The sequence below is a fragment of the Manis pentadactyla genome, chromosome X, assembly GCF_030020395.1.
Source record: "Manis pentadactyla isolate mManPen7 chromosome X, mManPen7.hap1, whole genome shotgun sequence".
NCBI lineage: Eukaryota > Metazoa > Chordata > Mammalia > Pholidota > Manidae > Manis > Manis pentadactyla.
The window spans coordinates 130,604,535-130,624,796 of NC_080038.1; the positions used below are offsets into that span (position 1 = coordinate 130,604,535).

At 42.9% G+C, this 20,262-nt stretch overlaps 1 protein-coding gene across 1 annotated transcript in view; it reads left to right on the forward strand.

Moving 5' to 3' along the window:
- ADGRG4 (adhesion G protein-coupled receptor G4) overlaps nt 1-20,262 on the forward strand; it is a 98,554-nt gene that overhangs the window by 26,300 nt on the left and 51,992 nt on the right. The window contains exons 3-10 of the mRNA XM_036919182.2: nt 34-6,027; nt 6,986-7,080; nt 8,046-8,110; nt 9,588-9,627; nt 10,882-10,940; nt 12,442-12,605; nt 14,880-15,012; nt 16,772-16,890. Of these exons, the coding sequence (XP_036775077.2) occupies nt 34-6,027; nt 6,986-7,080; nt 8,046-8,110; nt 9,588-9,627; nt 10,882-10,940; nt 12,442-12,605; nt 14,880-15,012; nt 16,772-16,890 (6,669 nt within the window). The remainder of the gene's footprint in view (nt 1-33; nt 6,028-6,985; nt 7,081-8,045; nt 8,111-9,587; nt 9,628-10,881; nt 10,941-12,441; nt 12,606-14,879; nt 15,013-16,771; nt 16,891-20,262) is intronic.

Here is a 20,262-nt window from a genome sequence, read left to right on the forward strand (position 1 = left end):
ACCCCAAGTAACACATGCTTTGTAATTTTCCAGTTGTTTCTGAAAATATAACCCTTCAAGAAAGAAGTACAACTCTTTCACAGCAAATAGATTGGACAACTCCATCCCAAGTTACCGAACTAAAACCACAAAAGACTGTATATTCTTCTACACTGATGTCTAAAAGCATGCCTGTATTTGCAACTGATTACACAACCATATCCTATTCCAATACAACATCCCCACCCCTGGGAACAATGACTGCAACAACTATTTTAAAGACACTCAGAGCTGAGACAGCTACAGTCACAGCACGTGCTCTGTCTACATCAGCAGCCATCACTCTGCCTACTGAGAGCACCTCCACGGGCACTACCACCACTTCCATGAAAGGAACTAAATGGTCATCTCCAGAGAGCACAAGGACAACAAAAACGCCTGGAGCCTTTGCTACTGAGAGCTTTCATCCGACGACAGCTTTCAACTTCCTATACACATCCGGATTTCCCAAAAATTCAGTTGTATCTGAAACTTCAGCGATGGAGTCTAAGTCAGCTGTTATGATGACAACACCTTTGTCCTCATCTATTGAGTCAACCTCCATGTCTACAACATCTTGGCCCAAACAGAAATCCACGGGTATTGGGGCCCTCCTTATCTCCACAGCTAGCCAGGGGTTTCCTGCATCCACAGCCGCTGGAACTGTACCTTGGTCCACGGTGGGACAGAGTCCAGCTGCAACGACTCACACTGGAACATTGTCAGCATTCCTGCCTGAGTCTGTGCTCATCTCCACTGCTATGCCAGTGGACTCTGCGTCTCCTAGAAATCAGACGGCGTCTACATTGGCAGCAACAGATATGGAAATACCATTTACAGTTCATTCAGTGACGCTCTCAACTAGGTATACTGAGGCGACACCTGCGCTAAGAGCAGCATCAACGCCTACAGATGTCCAGGATGTCTCTTCACCCGGAGTGGAGGTTACAGTACCTACCTCCATGCCAAAAGAGGCTTCTTCTATCAGGACAGCCTCTCCACAAACTGTAGCTCCGAGTGCAGAGACAGTTAGTGATGCTGAGACTACACATACAGCCTTGACTCCTGGAATCACACTTGTACCTACAATGGCTGGAACTATGATTTCCCCCAAAATCACAGGGCCAGTGTATACCCAGAATACACCCACAGGTGGTGAAAACATGTTTCCTTTGATTACTACTAGACCAGCCTCCACATCCGAGGCATCTGAGCCTGGTCCTACATCAATAACTGATGAGGGTGCCCATTTATTCTCCACCAATGAGACCCCTTGGACTTATAGTCCAGACCAGACCTTGATGACATCAGCAATGCATGAAAGTACTTCTAATACAGAACATTCAACCACCTCTACTAATATTATCATCCCACCAGAAGCATCTACAGAGAGTCAGGCTACCAGTACCACTGACGCTATTATTACTGCTGATGCTGCTACACACAGATATACAACAGCTCTATCCAAATTGACAACTCCATGGTTTGCTGATTTCTCCACAGTTTCTGGAACCACATCGGTAACCAAGCTGCCTGAGTTTAAACTTACCACCTTACTACTAAAAACCACCCCTTTGTCCACAGTGGCTGGAACTGAACTTCTTTCAACACCAGGGGAGGCAGTTGTTCCACCAGCAGGTGTAATGCCTACCCTTGCTGACATTGAACCAAATGTTACCACTAAGGAGAGTGCTTCTGGGACCACACAAACAGAGACAAACAGTCAAATTACATTTGGAGAGGCAACAGCCCCTGTACCAGATCCTGCAACAACACACAGATTCGATGCTACTGTGACAAGGAAAGAAACAACTTCTCATTTTCTTAAGGGAAAATCGCCTATAGCAGGCACAACTGGCATTTCTCCATTGGCAACAATGCCGGAGGCAACCGATGAGTCTGCACAAATGGGGACAGATTCGGTCACGGATCCCCCTTTCCCTGACACAGGAAAGTTGACTGCCTCGTTGGATAATAAAACTGCAACTACTGTGGTGAGAGGAAATTGGCTTTCTACAAAATTGGTGAAAACCACACCTAAGAGTTCGTACAGTAGAACTACAGAAATCTTTAATTTCACTCAAATCTACACAGGACACTGGACTTCAGAGATACCACCTGAGAGGAATCCAACTCCGTCTCACACTTCTTGGGGCACACAGACTTTTCCAGAACCCCTTGGTGCTTCCACCACAAGGATATTGGACACCAGTTTGGCCACTATCCCTACAGACAGGACAGCTATGTCCTCCCCTGCTGGTATCTTGCCTCCGCACGATACCACTACCCATTCCTCAGCCACCCTTCTGCCTATTACCCATACCATCTCACTGCCAGTTAAGGTCTCTGCTGTCACCTCTATGGGTGTGTCTGAGAAGACTACAATTACCATGCCTGAGCCTTCTACACTGGCCAGGGCTTTCTCCACATCTATGCTCTCAGGTATCTCCACTCTGCCATCAACTACAGTGACCACAGCATCGGTGCCACCACTGGATCAGACTGCTTCCACAATCAGCAGTACTGTGCCTACCCTCAGAGACTCAGTTCACACCGTTTCAGAGGCCCCGGTGATCTCTGTCAGGATGACACCCATGGCAGTTCCCTCTCTGACAGAGACTCCAGTCCCCTCACTGAGACCTCCCACTCCTGTGGCAACTAAGGCTGAGGCCACTCTTTCCTCCACTTCAGCTGACACAGTAACCCGATCCACACCCACTCTCACCTGCTCTAAGTCTCTCCCTGACAACATTCCTGTTCTGTCCTCCACTCATGTGATCTCAACCACGTCTATACCATTAGCAACCCAACCCATATTTCAAATGGAGGAGACATCTACCCAGGCTCTGAGCTTTCCGTATGCTTTCAGTGGTAGTGGAGATGTTAGCTTGGCTACTGGCAGCACAGAAGCTTCTGCTGTTGATGAGACCACACCCTCACATTCCTCTGCCAACAAGCTTACTACTTCAGTAGATGGTCACATTTCTCAGTCTTCCACACATCATGTAAACACACTGGTCCCCACCCTATTTGTGACTGACATTTCTACCTTATCTTCTCACAAAGAGCAGATGACCAGTTCCCTGGGAGATGGCCCTAGAACTATGGAGGTGACAGAAATGTCCCCTTCAAAGAATCCTTTTATTTCAGATTCCCAGAGTACTTCATCCTTGGAAATGACAGATACAGGATTTGCTGAGACAACAACAATTTCCAGTCACTTAACACATTCCTCTTCAGAGATTCCACTTGTGACTCCACCTGATGAGATTTCAGCTTCATCTCTCCTTTCTGGGATCACACAGTCTGCACCTACCTTGACCTCAATTAACACAGCAGATGTTCACATTTCCAAAATGTCTACCAGTCTTGGGGAAACAGCTCTCCCTTCACAAGCTCTGACAGTTATCACAGTTTTGTCTCCTGAAAAAGAAAGCATGAGTGCCCTTCCAGTCTATACTCCCAGGACTGAGAAAATGATCATAAGCTCCACCGCTGTGACTCACCCTTTCTCACACCGCCAGGATACTTCATTTGTAGATATCAGAACTTCCAGGACAACCAGGATATCAAATCCTGCAAACACTGACATAACTCTTTCACGTTTGCTTTCATCTAGGACTCAACTTAAGGTGACCTCAGCTGCCTCTCCCATTTCTGAAAGCCCACAGACCTCCCCTGAGTCTCTGTCGCTTTCCACAACTAGTCTATCTAATGCCAGTCTTACTGACAGGATCACTACAGCTCTTTCTGCTCCAAATGTACCTACAGCACTTCATGGGAAAACCTCTATGACAATGACCATTCCTACCTACCAGGTGTCCTCATTGCCAGTTACTGTCACTGCCTTCACCTCCAAAAGAGTTTCTGGCACTCCCACAACACTAATGACTCAATCTTCTAAAATATCATATCCAGATTGTTTCAAAAGCCCCTCTATAGCCACATCTGGGCCTATGTCCTCAATGTTAGTTAACAACTCTGCTTTCTCACCTCAAGTTGCTTCTTCTGACACTCCCACAACAGTCGGTTTATTCTCTACTTTATTGTCTTCACTTAGCCCTAGGACTATCATGACCATGCAAACATCTACACAGGGTGTCACACCTGTGACAAATGCTGGGCCTACTTCAAAAAGCACAGTGTTTGCCTCTGTTTCCATTACTTCAGAAACGACAGAGGTCTTCTCCAGGATCACACCTACATCTTTTTCCTTTCCAACAGAGCCAAATGTTCCTTCTGTGAAAACTATTCCAACCACTGGTATGGCTGGGATAATGACTCCATTCAGAGGCACCAGTGCCTCCTCTTCACTCCGTTCTAAAAGCACTGGAACTCTTACTTCCATTCCAAAGACTGCATTTTCACCATTTCTATTAACAACCCAAGAGTCATCACAAGGAGATGAGGCTACAACTCTGGGCATATTATCTGGGACTACTAATGATTCCCTGTCTACTGTAAGCAGTGGTAGAGGAACAGCTCTCACAAATACTTACTCCAGACTTGCTGCCCCTGAAAGTGTGCTTTCATCTACTCCTTCAGATAACCTCCATACTTCCTTGAATATTCAGATTTCCCCATCTTTGGCCAGCTTTAGGAGCACTTCTGGACCCACAAGAAGTGTAAAAACCACCACTTCCCTTTCTTTGGATACAGGAAAGATGACTTCCTTGTCAGAAAATACGGCTGAACTAACAAAAGGTGTCACATCTGTAAATATCCCTGTTTCATACCCTCCACGGACTCCATCCAGTGCAACTCCACCCTCTTTGACATCGGTTCTTTTTTCACCTCATAGTACTAAGGTTGAGTTCTCTACTCTAAAGTCTTTTCTTGCTCCTACATCCCAAATGGCTGAATTTCCAGATCTGGGAACAAGAACCACATTTAGTAACACCCACTCTCTGCTTATGACTTCCTGGAACACACCCACAGCTAAAGACTCTCAATTTCCCATTTCCATCACTGCTCCCGTACCTACTCCCAACGAGATGGAAATGGAGACTCTGTACGCTGTTCCTGGGTCTTTGTCAACATCTGCGGCCTCTCATACTGGTCTTACATCTGGAGATGTTATGGCAGTGTCACCAATTTCCACATCAGGAATCCTTCCTACCTTGCAGATATCTGAGAGCCCTTCATTATCAATATCCTCAAGATCTATCTCTACCCCTTTAGCTGACACTAAGCACACATTTGAGAAGACAACCACATATATAACTCCTGGGACCGTACTCCCACTGCATCCTTCTGGTGCCACTTCAGGATCTATCATTTCAAAGACTTCTACTTCACCCATGTTGACTTGGATCTTATCTAGCCTCCCTTCAGGTTCCCCTCTGCAAACTGTATCCAATACTCCTCACATTACAACTTCCTCTACAGTAGAGGTGTCGAAATCCACATTTATGACTTCTGACATGACACCAACACACCCGTTCACTGACTTTACATCACTACCCTTTGCTACTATAAGTCCCATTCTCGCCAAAACCAACCCTACACATACAGTGGGAGATATCACTACTGGCTTCCCAACTTCTTTCCCTCTGTCTATAAAAATCACAGGTGACAGTGTATATACTTCCAAACCCTTGGAGGCATCTTCCAGAACCAATGTGACTGCCAACCCCGGGACTGTGTCTCATCCTCCATACTTTAGCAAAACGAATGAGTCACCTCCTACCACTAACCACACCCTATCTACAAGTTCTATATCTCTGCTGAGCTCTAGAGCAACATCTTTTTGGAGCAAAATCCCAGCTGAATCAGCATCCCCTACTTTAGTTCTTCCTAAACCCACACTGGGCGCCCTTCCAAATATAACCACCACTACATCCACTACTAGTGGATCCTCATTTCCACTCATATCCACTAGAGTAGCACATCCTTCTACAGCAACCGTGTCTTCACTAACCTCTTCCTCTTTTGAGATGACGTGGCTGGGCTCCACACCTTCCTTTCTATCTACGGAAAAGACTTCAACTATTGCTGCTGAGTCCACAGGTATGTCCCACAATACATGCTGTGTGTCACTGAGAAAATGCATGCACAACAGGCCATGTGTTCTCCAAGGTGGCCAGTCCTCGGAAGGCAGAGAAGATAAAGTAAGGTACAGGTGTTTCTTATCTCCTTCAGACAGTGGGTACCTTGTCCAAACACAAAGGTGTCTGGTCATCTTGCTTATCTTCGCTTTATTGAAATAGAATGCAAATGTAACTTCTCACTCAGTATGACATTTTTAGTTCCATTCATTTTGTTCCTGATGCTCTAACTCTGACTCTGCCAAAGTGAGCACGGATCAGGAACCTCACCTCCTTTCCAGTCAGAGGATTATATGGCCTTAGGCCTGCCATGTTGACCACATACCAGAAAGCATCAGAAATATCCTGGCCTGCCTTTTTGAATTCCTCATATACAGGTCTCAGCCTTTTCCAGTCTCTACCTCCAGCTGGCTTAGAATGCTTATTTGTGGCCAAAGAGTATTTGGCTTACATATCATTCAAGTTTTGGATGTTCCTTTAACTTTTAACATTCCCAAACTGAAATTTGGTGGGACAGACAAGAGAAAGAGGGAAATGGAGAAAAACCTGAAGCAGGAAGAAATAAATTTTTGTTAGTACAAATGATCCTGTGAGTTAATGTTCAGCTTGGCCATTAAATGGACTGGAAATCTGTCAGCCAATGAAAATTGAGGATTTGGGGGATTTATAGAATGTCCCTCAACTGTGTGGAAATCAGGGAACTGCCCAAATAAAGCAAAAATGCAATGGTTCATCCTGTTTGCTTTTGCACATGGAGCTCAAAATGCTGGTTCTTGACCTCAAAGTTAAATTAAACAAAGTTTAAGAATGAGACTTCACTGTTTGATTTTCTTAAATGAAGAGCAATTTTGACCAAAGTTATCAAAGTTTAATTTCTTGAACTAAATGAATGAAATTAATCTCCTTATTTTTAATTACAGTGTCCTTCTACAATATTGAAATGAGCTTCTCTGTCTTTGATGAACAACCAAGGATTCCTATTACCAGTATTATAAGTGAATTTGCAGAAATTTGGGTAAAATAATCTTTTGGATATTTATGGTACATATAAAATATGTATATATATATGTGTATATATAAAATAGATGATGACTGAGTAGATTAAAACTAGGCTTTACTTTTTTTCTACCCATAAACATTTCACAGCTAATTGGTTTTGATTTTTTTGCTGCAAATTTATCCACTCTGTAAGTAAAACCCTGAGGATGTATGCAGTCTTTTATAGTGCCAATGCTAAATGCTTTTGTGGGATATTATTTTAATTTATTTAGGACTGTACATTTCCCTCCACTGACAAATTCTGGGCCTTTGCCAAACTTTCCTATTTGAGGAAAGTAGGAGAGCAGTGATGAAGTCCCTGCCATTGTATATAAATATTTTTGTTTTGTGCATTTTACTTTTTTCTCTCTCTTACCCAAGAAATGTTTCCTTTATCCTTATATTTTCCTGATAAAAAGAATAATACACACTCCCTGTAAAAAGTTCAGACACTGAAATCTGAAACTCTGAAAGTCAAGTCTGGCAGGGTTGGTTTCTGGTCAGGCCTTTCTCCTTTGCCTATAGAGGCCCACCTTCTCGCTGTCTCCTCACACAGCCCTTTCTGCGTGTATGCACAGAGAGAGAGAGAGATCCGGTGTTTCTTCCTCTTTTTACAGAGACACCAGTCCTATCAAATTAGAGGTGATCTCATTTAGCCTTCATTACCTGCTTAAAGGCCCCATTTCCAAATAACAGTCACATTAAGGGGTTAAAGGTTCAACATATGAATTTGGGAGGTGGGGGTGGTAGTGACACAGATGGACACACAGTCCAGCCCACAACAGTAGATAAAATGTAAATTGAAAACCCAAGTGGTAGAGAAGGAAATCTGGAACCATCTGAAGTGATGAATGCAGCTTAATGACCACATCCTCTCAGGAAACTTTGCTGGGTTGGGATCCAGGAGTGGGAATCCTGAAACTGATGTTTTGTCTTTTCCAGTTGAATTCTGTATTTCAGGACAGCGAATTTGCTCTTGCTAATCTGGCTATCCAAATTAAAAGCAGGTATGTGAGTGTCCTCTACTGTAGGTTGAAGGGCAGTTTGAGGGCAATCAGGGTCTGTTCCTATTCAGAGGGGACTGACTCCCTTTGTGTCTGAGATGTAGGGGTTGCTGCATTTCGAGTATGTCTTCCCTTCTGAGTGTAGGTTCTCTTCAGAATGAGAAAGAAATTGGTATTATTGCTGCATGGTATGAAGTCAGTGGGAGAACAAAACAGAAGAAAATAACAGGGGAAACCACGGAATTGGACTCAGTTTTCTCTAATGCCCCCTTTAGCTTTAAAATGCTATGATTCTGTGACTTCGGAAAAAATCATGCCTCAAAGGGGTGACAGACTAGGGATGGCCAAAACATGAGGTTTTATGAGGCCTCAAATTTGGGGGTAACACACTTTTACGAATTAGAAATTCCCAAGGGAACTTGAAATGTTTAAAGTGAGGGATGCTGCCTGGCCCAAGACTTGCCTGGCGAGGTGGATGCAGTGACAGCAGCAGGCCCTGAGTAGTAGGAGACCAGGACAAAGGCCGTTGGTCATCTGAGAAATATTTCCTCTGCTCTTGGCCTGCGCGTATACTAGTTCTCTGATGAAGGATCATCCAGAAGAATCCCTCTGAAAAGTAGGCAGCATGGCTCTGGTATTCCATGGTAAGCGGATGTTTAAGCCATTAAACGTGACTGCCTATCTTCCGTACACTGGGATTTCAGTTTCTCTTGAATTTCAAATACAAATATCTCAAGAAAGTTCATAGAAACTAATGGAAATACATCCCTGGTAGGTTATTAAAAGAAAGTTGGGGATGTCAGGAGTATACAACATTCTTTTTTAAAATTGTGTTTATTACTTTTCCTTGTTATAAAAGTAATATGTGTCCACTGTAAAATCTTAGAGCTTTATAGAAATATACAACATGGATACCAAAAATGTCCAGAAACCTTCCTTTCCCCATCTGCTCCAGGAACTCTGGTTAACAGCTTGTTTTATATATTCCTCCTGACTTGTTGCCATGCATTTACTAAGAGAATGGGATCCTTCTCAGCATACTGTTTTATAACTTTCCATTCTTGCCTTAGAACATACCATGTACTTCTTCTCAGGCCAATACATACAGATTTAGCTTATTCATTTTAATGGCTGCATAGGATTTTTTGTATGTATGTGCCATGGTGTATTTATCCAATCACCTAGTGATGGATAATTCAGTTATTTCCACTCTGATGCACATATTTCTATGCACTTTTGATGGTACTCTTATGGGACTGATTTCTGCAAGTGGAATTGCTGAGTCAAAGGCTTACCACCACTTTGGTATGCAAATAGTGACTAAGCTCTTTTGAAGCACGTCCTTGGAGCCCTAGTATTACTTGAATTTCAAGCTGGGAGAGTCTACGGCTCTGCTTCTGAGTCTTTCACTTGAACTTGTGCTCTCGTGTATGTGGTACTATATTTCGTTTTTCTTTAATTTTTGATGCTCTTGATGCAGGGACACTTCTGAGGGAAAAATGACCATGGATCAAACTTTCGTAAGTAATTTTTCCAAATGAATCTACTTGTAACCCATCGTGTACCTGATTAGATATAAGTAAATAGCTCTTCCATCCAAGTGTATATTATCAGGCAAGGCTCAGGTGGGATAACTGAAGGCCAAGTGACATTACTTTCTTTAGGATATGCACAAGAATCCTTTAAGAAAACCATTCTCTGCTTTTCCAAACTATCGACGTGGCAGCTTTTTGAGGCATATTTTGTGGGCTACGGGGGTGTGGGTTGTAGACATGGAGATTATAAAAGGTAAAGGAAATTTCCTGGTTATAGATTTTTTCCAGAACAGTCTGATTCTTCCAAGAGTGACACAATTGTTTACAGGACTGGCATTCACACAGGAAATCCTCCCTCTACTTATATAGATTGGAAGTTAGAGTGTGACAAAACTGTCTCCCGTCATCCTTGCTCCAGCTCTCAGTACTTATTCCAGTGCCTCAGAGCTTTCCAATGTCAGACTCCGAAATGATTAGTAAGCACACAGCTTTTAAGGCACTTAAATATGAGGTAAATATTTTGACTATACAAAACAGTCAAGCCTTACAGTGCTTTCCAAGTTATCCGCCATCATTTAAAATATTTTCTGTAAATAGCTGAGTCAGAATTTCTTATTTAATCCATTATAGATAACAGGACATAACTAAAATTTCTCTTAGGTAGTAGGTGTAAGAGCCTTTTGGTGATAATGTGGCCCTCAGCGTCGGGCTGCCACAGTCAGAATACCTGCTTGTTCACTACGTGACTGTGAGACCTTGGGTGACTTAATTAACGTCTCTTTGCCTCTGAATAGCCTCATCTGTAAAACGGGGGTAACAACACTACCACTCCTCACAGGGCTGTTGAAAAGACAGAATGGGGTACTTTACGCATAATGCTTAGGACAAGACAGAGAGTGCGGGAATGGTTGGTAGTATTTACTTTTGTCAGCACCGTGCTGAGATCCAGATCGAGGAAGCTTAGAGTCGGCTCCCAGTTCTGTGACTCATCAGCTGTGTGATACCAGGCAGACCATTTCACTTCTCTGAGACGTACCTTCCTCATCTAGAAAATGGGTTGACACACCCTACAGGGTTGGTGTGAGGACTAAATACATTGTGTTTTTTGAGGATGGCTTGCAGATGGCAATGGGTTACATAAATGTAAAATATAATTATGATTGTTGTTGACAATAAGTCTTGTACTCAATTGTGACATTTGTTTGAAGATCTCAATGACTATGTACTTTTCTTTTGAAGCATCATTTGGAACAGAGGAAAGGGCAAGTAATGGCTACAATTTCCCATGTCCCATACAGGTAGGTACTGAGTTTATTCGTAGCTGGTACATTTAGTTCTGATTTTCCTTCCATTTAATTCCATATGTGCAGCCTGGTGGTCATAGCAGTCAGAAGGAGATCAAAGGACCTGGTGGTTATTTTACAGATGCTGTAATTGGGCTCTTGCCTTCATGAAATAAGTTGTTTCGGTTGGTCATGGCACAGCCTAGCAACCTGCCTGCTGCCTCTTTGTAGTGAAGAGAAAATGGGGTCCAAAGTGGTCATAATTTGGGGATGGAAGAATAAAGTGTTTGTTGTCATCAAAAAGCCCATGAAATACTGAGCAGAGAAATTGAAAAACAACATGGAAAGCAGCCTCGGTCCTGTTCAGACTTGTGGTCCAGCTCCTTCTGGAACACTGGCTATTGTCTGCTTGGCTCAACTCAAGAAGGATGTATAGCCAGAGAGAGCTCATGGAAAGGTCATTGAAATGTTTAGGATGCTGAGAGTATAGGGTCTTTTGCAGCCAGAGGGTAGCTTTAAAAAGAGAAGTCCTTTTCAGACAGGAAAGATGAAAGCTGAGAAGAGACAGGCTCCAAATGGAATGGGTAGGATGAGCAAGGACTTCACCAAATATGGATCAGTGGAAGGGAAGGCATGCCTTAGACTGGACATAGAAATCTTAAATAAACACAGGCACAACTGACTTTGAACAGCTGGTAGGAAACATGGGAAGTGTGTGTTCTTCAAAGGGATGTATTTACAAATGGAAATGGAGAAAAAGTATAGGTAAGTTTGTAAATCTGAAATGTGCTCTGTAACGGAATAGTAGAGGACATGAGAATGTTTGAGGACCTTGCTACAGAGGTCGCGATCCAGGCCAGACTTATTATTTCATATATTTTGGTTGTCAGAATATTCGAAAATGAGATACTGGGTCTTTGTGACCTTGGCTAAGGCTCAGTTCCCTCATCTGTAGAATGGGGATAATAATAGCCCTGCCTCATAAGACTGTTGTGAGGATAACATGAATCAAAAAGTGTGAAACGAGAGCTCTACAAATTTTAGCTATTGGTATTATCATTGTCGTCATGATTATTCAGTTATGGAAATAGACCTTCTCCAGAACACACCTTTATAGACTAATTGAGCGTGTCCCTATTTGTCGTATTGGAATAATGGTTGCTAAATTGGAGACCAGAGCATAAAATGTTTTTTCTGAAATAAAAAACCCTGAGTACTCCATCTCTTCTATTAATTACCACAAACTCCTGGAAAAATCACACCCAAAAAATGCAAATGTTGATGACTGTTCTTTTGAAAATGGGTTTTTTAGTTGTTTGTTCTGGATATGAGAAAATTTATTAGAAGATAAATGATGGCTGTCTTCCATCATTTCTTAAGATCTGCTACTTAATATCTGTAAAATGAAATTTTTGGACAACCAATTAAGTCATCTCTATAGAATTTCAGTGCCACAGGCCAAGCTGCACTCTGTTGATGTAACTGCAGCATCTTTCTTTCTGGCTCTGCTTTTTAGCTGTGTCTGTTACGCCATCATAAAGGCCAACTCTTCTTTAGCACCCACTGAATTGATCAGCAGGATCAGAAGTAAAATACATGGCAACCTCACACATGGAAACTTCACACAAGATCAGTTGACACTATTAGTAAAGTCTGAAGATGTTGCAGTGAAGAAACTAGGTATCTTTTTTTCTGGGGGTGGGTGGGTATTTCACTGAATTCACTTCCGTGATTATAAAGCTCATAATGCATACGTAGTAAGAGATCCTGAGTACAGAGGGGACAGGGGGTTGTCTTCATGTTCTTTTCTACATCCTCAGTGCCCATTTGCCCTGACAATCTTTCTACCTTTAAGAGCTTATAAAAAAGCAGAGTGCCAAAGGGGTTACCAGACACCCTTGGTCAGTTCTGGATATTAGCCATGGCCAGTCATTCGAAGGAGTGGGCAGACTGTCTGTCTTGCATAAATACCCAGAGACCTGGAGAGCTTCCTCATTACACACAAATGGCTGTCCAATAGATACTTGCTAACTGATCAATTTAGACAGCCTCTTCATCCTGGAAAGTGATATGAGAACAGTCCAGAATTTCTCCCGTGGGCATTTTCTTTTTGGATTAGCAAGGCTTTAATGGTAAAAGAGAAAGGCTACCAGGCCACTCCACCTCCTTCCCATTGCTGCCAGCTTTCTTCCTTTTCCCCATAGACCTTGGGAAAAATATTGTGCAAACCCAGATAACACATGTAGGCATTAGAATGCAGAATCCTTGTGAGTTTTTATTCATACACAGCAGAAATACAACTCCTTACAGGTTCCAATGTGTGGGGGCGGGGGGAGGGGCCTTCCCATGCACAACACCAAGCAATTCTCAAGCACCAGCAGGGTGTCTGAGAACTCAAGCCAATTCTGATACTGTCTGCCCAGAGACAGCACCAGATTCCCCAGGTTAAAGGCTCCGTCTTTCAAGAGTGCCCTCCACGCCCCACTCCAGATGCCTGGTCAGAAGTCCCAGGCAGTTCCCTGTGCTTCTGATCCACTGGCTACAGATGGGAGGTTCCCACGACGTCCCCCTTAGGTTCAATTAGTTTGCTAGAGCTGCTCACAGAACTCAGGAAAACACTTACGTTTACCAGTTTAATAAAGGATATTGGAAAGGGTAAAAGTTAACAGCCAGATGAAGAGATACACAATAAAGGAGCTCCTATCCTGGTGGAGCTTGGGGCCTGGCTCCGTGACACATGGAAGCTATCTGGCTCCCCAAGAGGGGAAGTGCTTTCCAGCAGAGAGGCAGGACACAGGAGATCCATGAGCTTTTCTCAGGGGGTTCTGTGGGGCCTTCATTGCATAGTCTTAATCGACTATATCATTGGCTATTGGCTGATTCAACCTCCAGCCCCCGCCCTTGAGTGGGGTCCAAAAGTCTCTCATTAACATGACAAGACGCCCATTTCACCTTTACTGGCTCTCCTTTAAGTGTTTTCAGGAACTGTGGACAGGACCAGAAATACCTGGGAAATATATATTTGGTCATCTGAATGACCAAATATGTATTTCTTATGACTCATTATAATAGCGCCTTGGCAACAATCTAGTTAGGTAGCAGAGGGCAGGGTGACTGCAGCTGGGAGTGAGACAGAGGTGGAGAAGTGTCAGCACCCCAGGCAGAGCCCACCTTGCAAATGATGCTGATGAACGTGTCCTGAGGGTGAGAGGAAGGCACCTGTCCGCCTCACTCAGAGAGCAGGACTGGGGCAGCTGGGCAAGGCCGGCCGGGCCGCTTCTTGGGCCACTCTGTCCACACCTGAGGGAAAGATCTCTGGAATCAGGATCACCAACCCAGTGGGTGGTCAGTAAAAGTGGGGAACTTATCACATAAGCTTACCCAGGTCATCTTTCCTTTAATGTGACGACACTTGGCAGCAAAACTTTGCCCTCGACACCAACATCAGAACAGAGCTCCCCGGTCTGTATTAATAAAAGATCCATTGAGTTTACCAAAACCAAGTTTGCCCCAGAGTCCCTTAAGAAAGACACCATCCAGAAAGAGAAGTCTTCAGTCATTGCACCTCAAACAATGGGTGCCTGACAGTGGGTGCTTCAGAAGGAGGGCAGTGGGCAGGTGGGGACATTTAATTTTTGCTCTACACCCCCTAGTGTGGCTTGAATTTTTTCAATGTATGTGTATCATTTTTAAAAACAAAAACAAAAAAACTGTCCTGTCAACTGGTAGTTTTAATGAACAGGTCTATATGGGAGGCTTATTTAAAAAAAAGAAAAAAAGACTCCATTTAATGCTATTTTCAGTGAAGTCTGGTTTAAATGGCCTGATGGAAAATGTTGCCTCTTTTATTTTCTGATATTTATGTGCATGGTAATAATGATGGGTTATAATGGATGCTCATGATACTTTTAAGTACCTTTTGCCCTTTAACACGTGTATACATTTTCTCTGTAGAGCCAGGAAAGTGCAAAGCCGATGAAACAGTTTCTAAATACAAAGGGACATATAAGTGGCTCTTAACCAACCCTACTGAGACAGCCCAAACTAGATGCATAAAAAACAAGAATGGAAATGCTACTAGAATCTGGTATGTATTAGTCAAGTTCTAATTGCTAGCTCTGATATACCAGGAGCCACTTAATTGGGGGCATGTTTCTGTGTCATTTGTCTAAGCATCCTCCCTCCCTCCCCCTCTATTGCCCGTCTTTCACCTTTTAGAGCCACTTAAACATACACAGGCAACAATAATAACATTCCAGAAAAAAGGGGAAAGAAGTTACCCATAATCCCACCACACGGGCAAAGCTGTTAATGGGTTGGTGAATTTTTTCATGTAGCCTTTCACTGTAATCACCGTCCTCATGTCAATAAGTAATTTACCCTTTCACTCAATGGTTTATCAGACATTTTCCATGTTTTGCATTCATCTTCTTAATGATCATTTCAAAAATCTGCCTCAGAAGCTACCTCATTGATGGGCCATAATGATTTACTAAATCACTGTTTTATTATTGACTTCAATATTTTTCTTCCTAAAATCGTGAGCCTTTCTTGTCTTACTCTGCTGCTAATGGCTTGTGCCATTAACTTAAGTGGGCAGACCAGAGGGGCAGCACGTTTTGACGGAGGCTTAAAAGCACTCTTTTGGAAGGCGACATCTTGGACTGGGTCCTACCTCTTCCTCTGACATCTAATCAGGCAGTGAATTATGAGCTTTTATGGTCACAATGGGAGCACACATCTAGCCTGTCCTTTCCAACCCCACTGCCACTACCCTGGGGCAGGCCCTTACTCTCTCGTCCTTCTACTAGAGGCATCTCCTTGCCTTCTAACTGTCTCCTACCCCGCTATTCTCCATGCTGCTGGCAGCATGATTTTCCTCAAGTATGGCTGCCATCATGTCACTCTCCTGCTCTGGCTCCACGTTGCCTCAAGAACTAAGTCCAAACTCCTAAATACAGAACTCAAGACCTGCACGCTCCCTGCTTTACCACGCGTTCCAGCCAAAAAGGGCCGTTTGTCATTGTGGAAGCAATGGGGACTGCCCCGTGGCTTTCTCTCTGCTTGTGCTATGTGCTTTGCTTGGGGGCAGGGCTGGCTTTCTCCATCTCCGTCCTCTCAGCGCCCAGCTCAGCTCAAAAGTTGCAAGTAAGTTCTTGCTTGGTGGCTTGATAGAATCAGTTTTGTTTATACAGCTTTTCATCTCATATCTTGGCTAATAAATGTAGTTCCATTTGCAGTCTCAGACCACCAAGTTATAAGCTCCTCGAGGGACAAGACTCGGTCCTATTTGCCTGCACCGGCTGTTACCAGTCCTAGAACACAGTGGGTGCTGAATAAATGTTGGTAGCGGATTTGAAATGAGCTGGGTTGAATTGGATGAGGCGTAGAGGAGGAACCAAGATGAGGGCCAGTGAGTGACTGAGGGTGTGATAGTAACTGCCTTGCATAAATTAACATGCCGAGATAGACACCACATCCTAGAAGAAATTTCCTCTTCAAATGGGCATAGAAGGGAAAGTGAGCATAGGGAGTCAAGTCCAGAGGGGCAAAATCTCTGCATTGACGCCGGCCCTCTGGACCCTGCAAAGCCCATCTCAGGCTTTCTTGCTTGGTTACCCTTCCTGCTCGGGGACCCTAAACTCATTTGCTCCCCAGGAGTAAAGGTTTTTTTCACTTTACAAACACCAGGTTCCCGGGTTTGCTCTCGCACGCAGCCAGGAGGCTGGGGGTGGGCAAAGGGGAAGCATGCCCAAGAAACACCGTGTTCCTGCGTCATTTGCTTTACAACTATTCTGGCCTTCTCTAGTGACAAAGCTTTTTGTTTCTCTCTCCTCTCTTTTCAGCTCGATCAACATCAACACAGGCAAATCTCGGTGGGAAAAGCCAAAGCTTAAACAATGCAAATTGCTTCAAGAACTTCCTGATAAGATCGTGGATCTTGCTAATATCACTATAAGTGATGGTAAGACTGTTCTGCACAAACCAGAGAAATAACGGAACCTTGGGTGGTTTGCCCACTTCACCTGAGACCAGAGAGAGGATAGGTGAACTTGGCAGTAGAAAATCTACCTCACAACAGTCCAATTTCAGAGACTAGGTAGTTAGTGTTGGTGGAGGTGAGACGGGGGAGTGATAAGTTAGGATTGTCAGTGTTTTTTAAATTTTATAATGGTTTCCATTTTTTAATTTTCAGCTCATTCTTATTTTTCATCTTATTTTAACTTTTAAAAGGTTTTAATAGGTAGTTTACATAGCACCATATTGAAAAACCATAAAAGGATATACAGTGAAACATTGCCTTCCCACTGCTGACCCTAGCCATTCAGTTGATAGCCACAGAGCTATTTTATGCACCTGTCAGGAAATTTATATATATTTATATTTTATATAAATTTAAAAGTTTATATAAATTTATATATGTACACACAATACGTATATTGTACATATATGTGTATAGTCCCCTTCCAGTTTGTACACAAAATGGGGCATATGCTGTGCCTGCTGTTCTACTCCTTGCTTTTTTCTCTTAATGATGGAGTGCAGAAATTATCATGCTGGTCTATGAAGACCTTCCTCATTTTATTTTCACCACACTAGACTATACTGTGTGCATATGCCTCATTTATTCCTTCATCCTGCTTCCTATGGATAGTCATTTAAATTTTTCAATATTTTGTTTTTTTAAAAGCTGGTGTAATATATATTGCACATATATCATTTTGTGCAAGTGGGGTATGCTTGGAGCATAAAGTAGAATCACTGAGTCAGTCATACTTTTGATGGTGTCAAAATGTTCTCTGTAACAGTTGCACTGATTTATACTCCCACGTACAAGGTACGAAAGGGCCCGTTTCAGAACGTTTCATCAACACGGCATGTTAGACTTTTGGATGTTTGGTGATTTGATAAGTTGAAATTGCTATCTCAATGTAGTTTAAAAATTTTTTAAGGAGATACATACATATCATAAAATTAGCCCATTTAATGTGTACAATTCTGTCAGGTTTAGTATATTTATTGGATTGTGCAACCATCACCACTAATTCCAAAACATTTTAATCACTCCAAAAAGAAACCTCATACACATTAGCAGTCCCTCTCCATTCCCTCCAGACCCTGGAAACCTGTAATCTATTTTCCTTGTTTCTTCCCTTTGTTTTACGCTTTTGTAGTAAGAACACTTAAAATGAGATTCACTCTCTTGACAAATTTTTAAGTGTACAATATATTACAACTGCCTAGAGGTACTATGTTGTACAGCATCTCCCTAGAACTTATTCATCTTGCTTAACTGAAACTTCATGCCTGTTGATCAGTAACTTCCCCTCTCCCTCTCCCCCAGCCCTTGGCAACCACCATTCTACTCTGTACTTCTGTGAGTTCAACTATTTTAGATTCCACAAACAAGTGAGATCATTCAGTATTTGTCTTTCTGTGTCTGGCTCATTTCACTTAGCATAACGTCCTCTAGGTTCATTTAGCATAATGTCCTCTAGGTTCATTCATGTTGTTGCATATGGCAGGATTTTCTTCTTTTTATGGTTGAATAATATTCTACTGTATGTACATAGTATTTCCGCACTGTGTATTCTTGGCACCCTTGTCAAAGATCAGTTGATGGTATACATGTGGATTTATTTCTGGGTTCTCTATTCTGTATGTCTGTCTTTATACTAGTACCATGCTGTTTTGATTACTATAGCTTTGTAATATATTTTGGTATCAAAGTATGTGATGCTTGTTATACTTTATCAAGATTGATTTGCCTATTCAGGGTTTTTTGTGGTTCCATATGGATTTTAGAATTGCCTTTTCTTTTTCTGTAAAAACTGCCATTGGCTAGACTAGTTCAGTGAAGTCTATTTCCCGGGCAGTGTACATCTTCTGATGCTCCTCCTTAGAAGATGCAGCACTGGACATGTACACATTTCCCTAGCCACTAGGGATGACTGTGGTTCTAGCTGGCTTCTCTCAACTGTCTCTTTCTCTAATCTCCCCACTAACCCTCTGGCTGGTCTGCCTCTATTTGTATCAACAGTTTTTAGCTTCCTAATTGCTAGTTGATTGTTCTGTTGTTTTTGACAAAATCCTGGGACATAAATTGCTCCACAGTCTGATCCAATTAAAGTCTGACCCCATGGCAGGGGCAGAGTATTGCCAGCCTTTGTAGCTTTCTCCTACCCTCCTCTGGGCAATACATCTGCCCTTTGGGGTAGGAGCTTGGTGGGAGTGGTAAATATACCCTTCACCAGATGCTTCACTGGGACCTTCCCTATGTATGAGTATTTGGGAGAAGGGGGACTTACTGCTGGCACTCAGCTGCTGCCACTGCCCAGTGTGGATCTGCCACAGCCTAAAGCTGGAAAGATGGGAACTGCCAAAGTTCACTGGCTGGCAAATCCACTCAGAATGATTCTTCCATCCCAGGGACCTGGGACAATGGTAACTGCCACATGGCTGCCGAGTCCAGTGGAACAGTTCTTCTTCCACAAGTCAGAGCTTTGGGGGATGGGTGCAGTTCCTAGCTCAAATGCTTGAATAAATGCATCTCAGTTTGTTGTAAGATCTCCCTCCCATCAATCTCCAGAGACTCTGGATGATTGTCTTTGCTAATTCTGACCAGCAGAATAGATGTCTCTCACGGTAAACTCTACCCAGCCCCTCCTTACAGCACCATTGTGAAAGTCCTGCCCCTCCTTATCAGTTATTTTAGGTATGCAGAAAGGATTTCCTCAAACGACTTCAGTTTACAAACGCCCTGTCAGGCATATAGCTCTCCTGCGTAGAGTGGGTCCCTCCCATAATGATTCGCTGAAAACTGAGGCATGGGCATTGCAGTGCCTTGCAGAAGAGCCAGGGACTTGCCTTGAGGCAACAAACTTCTCAGACTTGTCTTCCTTACAGAAGATGTACCTTTGACATCCTTGCCAAGGAATATCTAGAAGAATTAGAAGAGCAAGCAGGGCTCTGGTGGTTTCTAGAACCAAAATCCTAAGTCAGAGTGTTGCAGCTTGAGGCGAGTGAGCGGCAAGATAGAGAGGTCTGTGTTGCATGTGTCGCATGTCACTTATGAGTTACAAATTTTTCTTAGACATGCTAATATAATTTTCTCTGTGGAAGAAAAAGTTAACAAACAACCATAAGAACAACAAAAGTTGTATATGAAGTTGGGATTTTTAGAAACTTAACTGTCAGAAGTCACTTTATAAAAAAAATTCTGCAGAGGCAGAGAACAGCCGAATGGTAGCTATGATGTATATAACTGGAAAATAGGCTATCAAGCTTGTTAGCTTTGGAGGAAGCCTTCTCTTGTACCTTAAGAGTTTCATAAAAA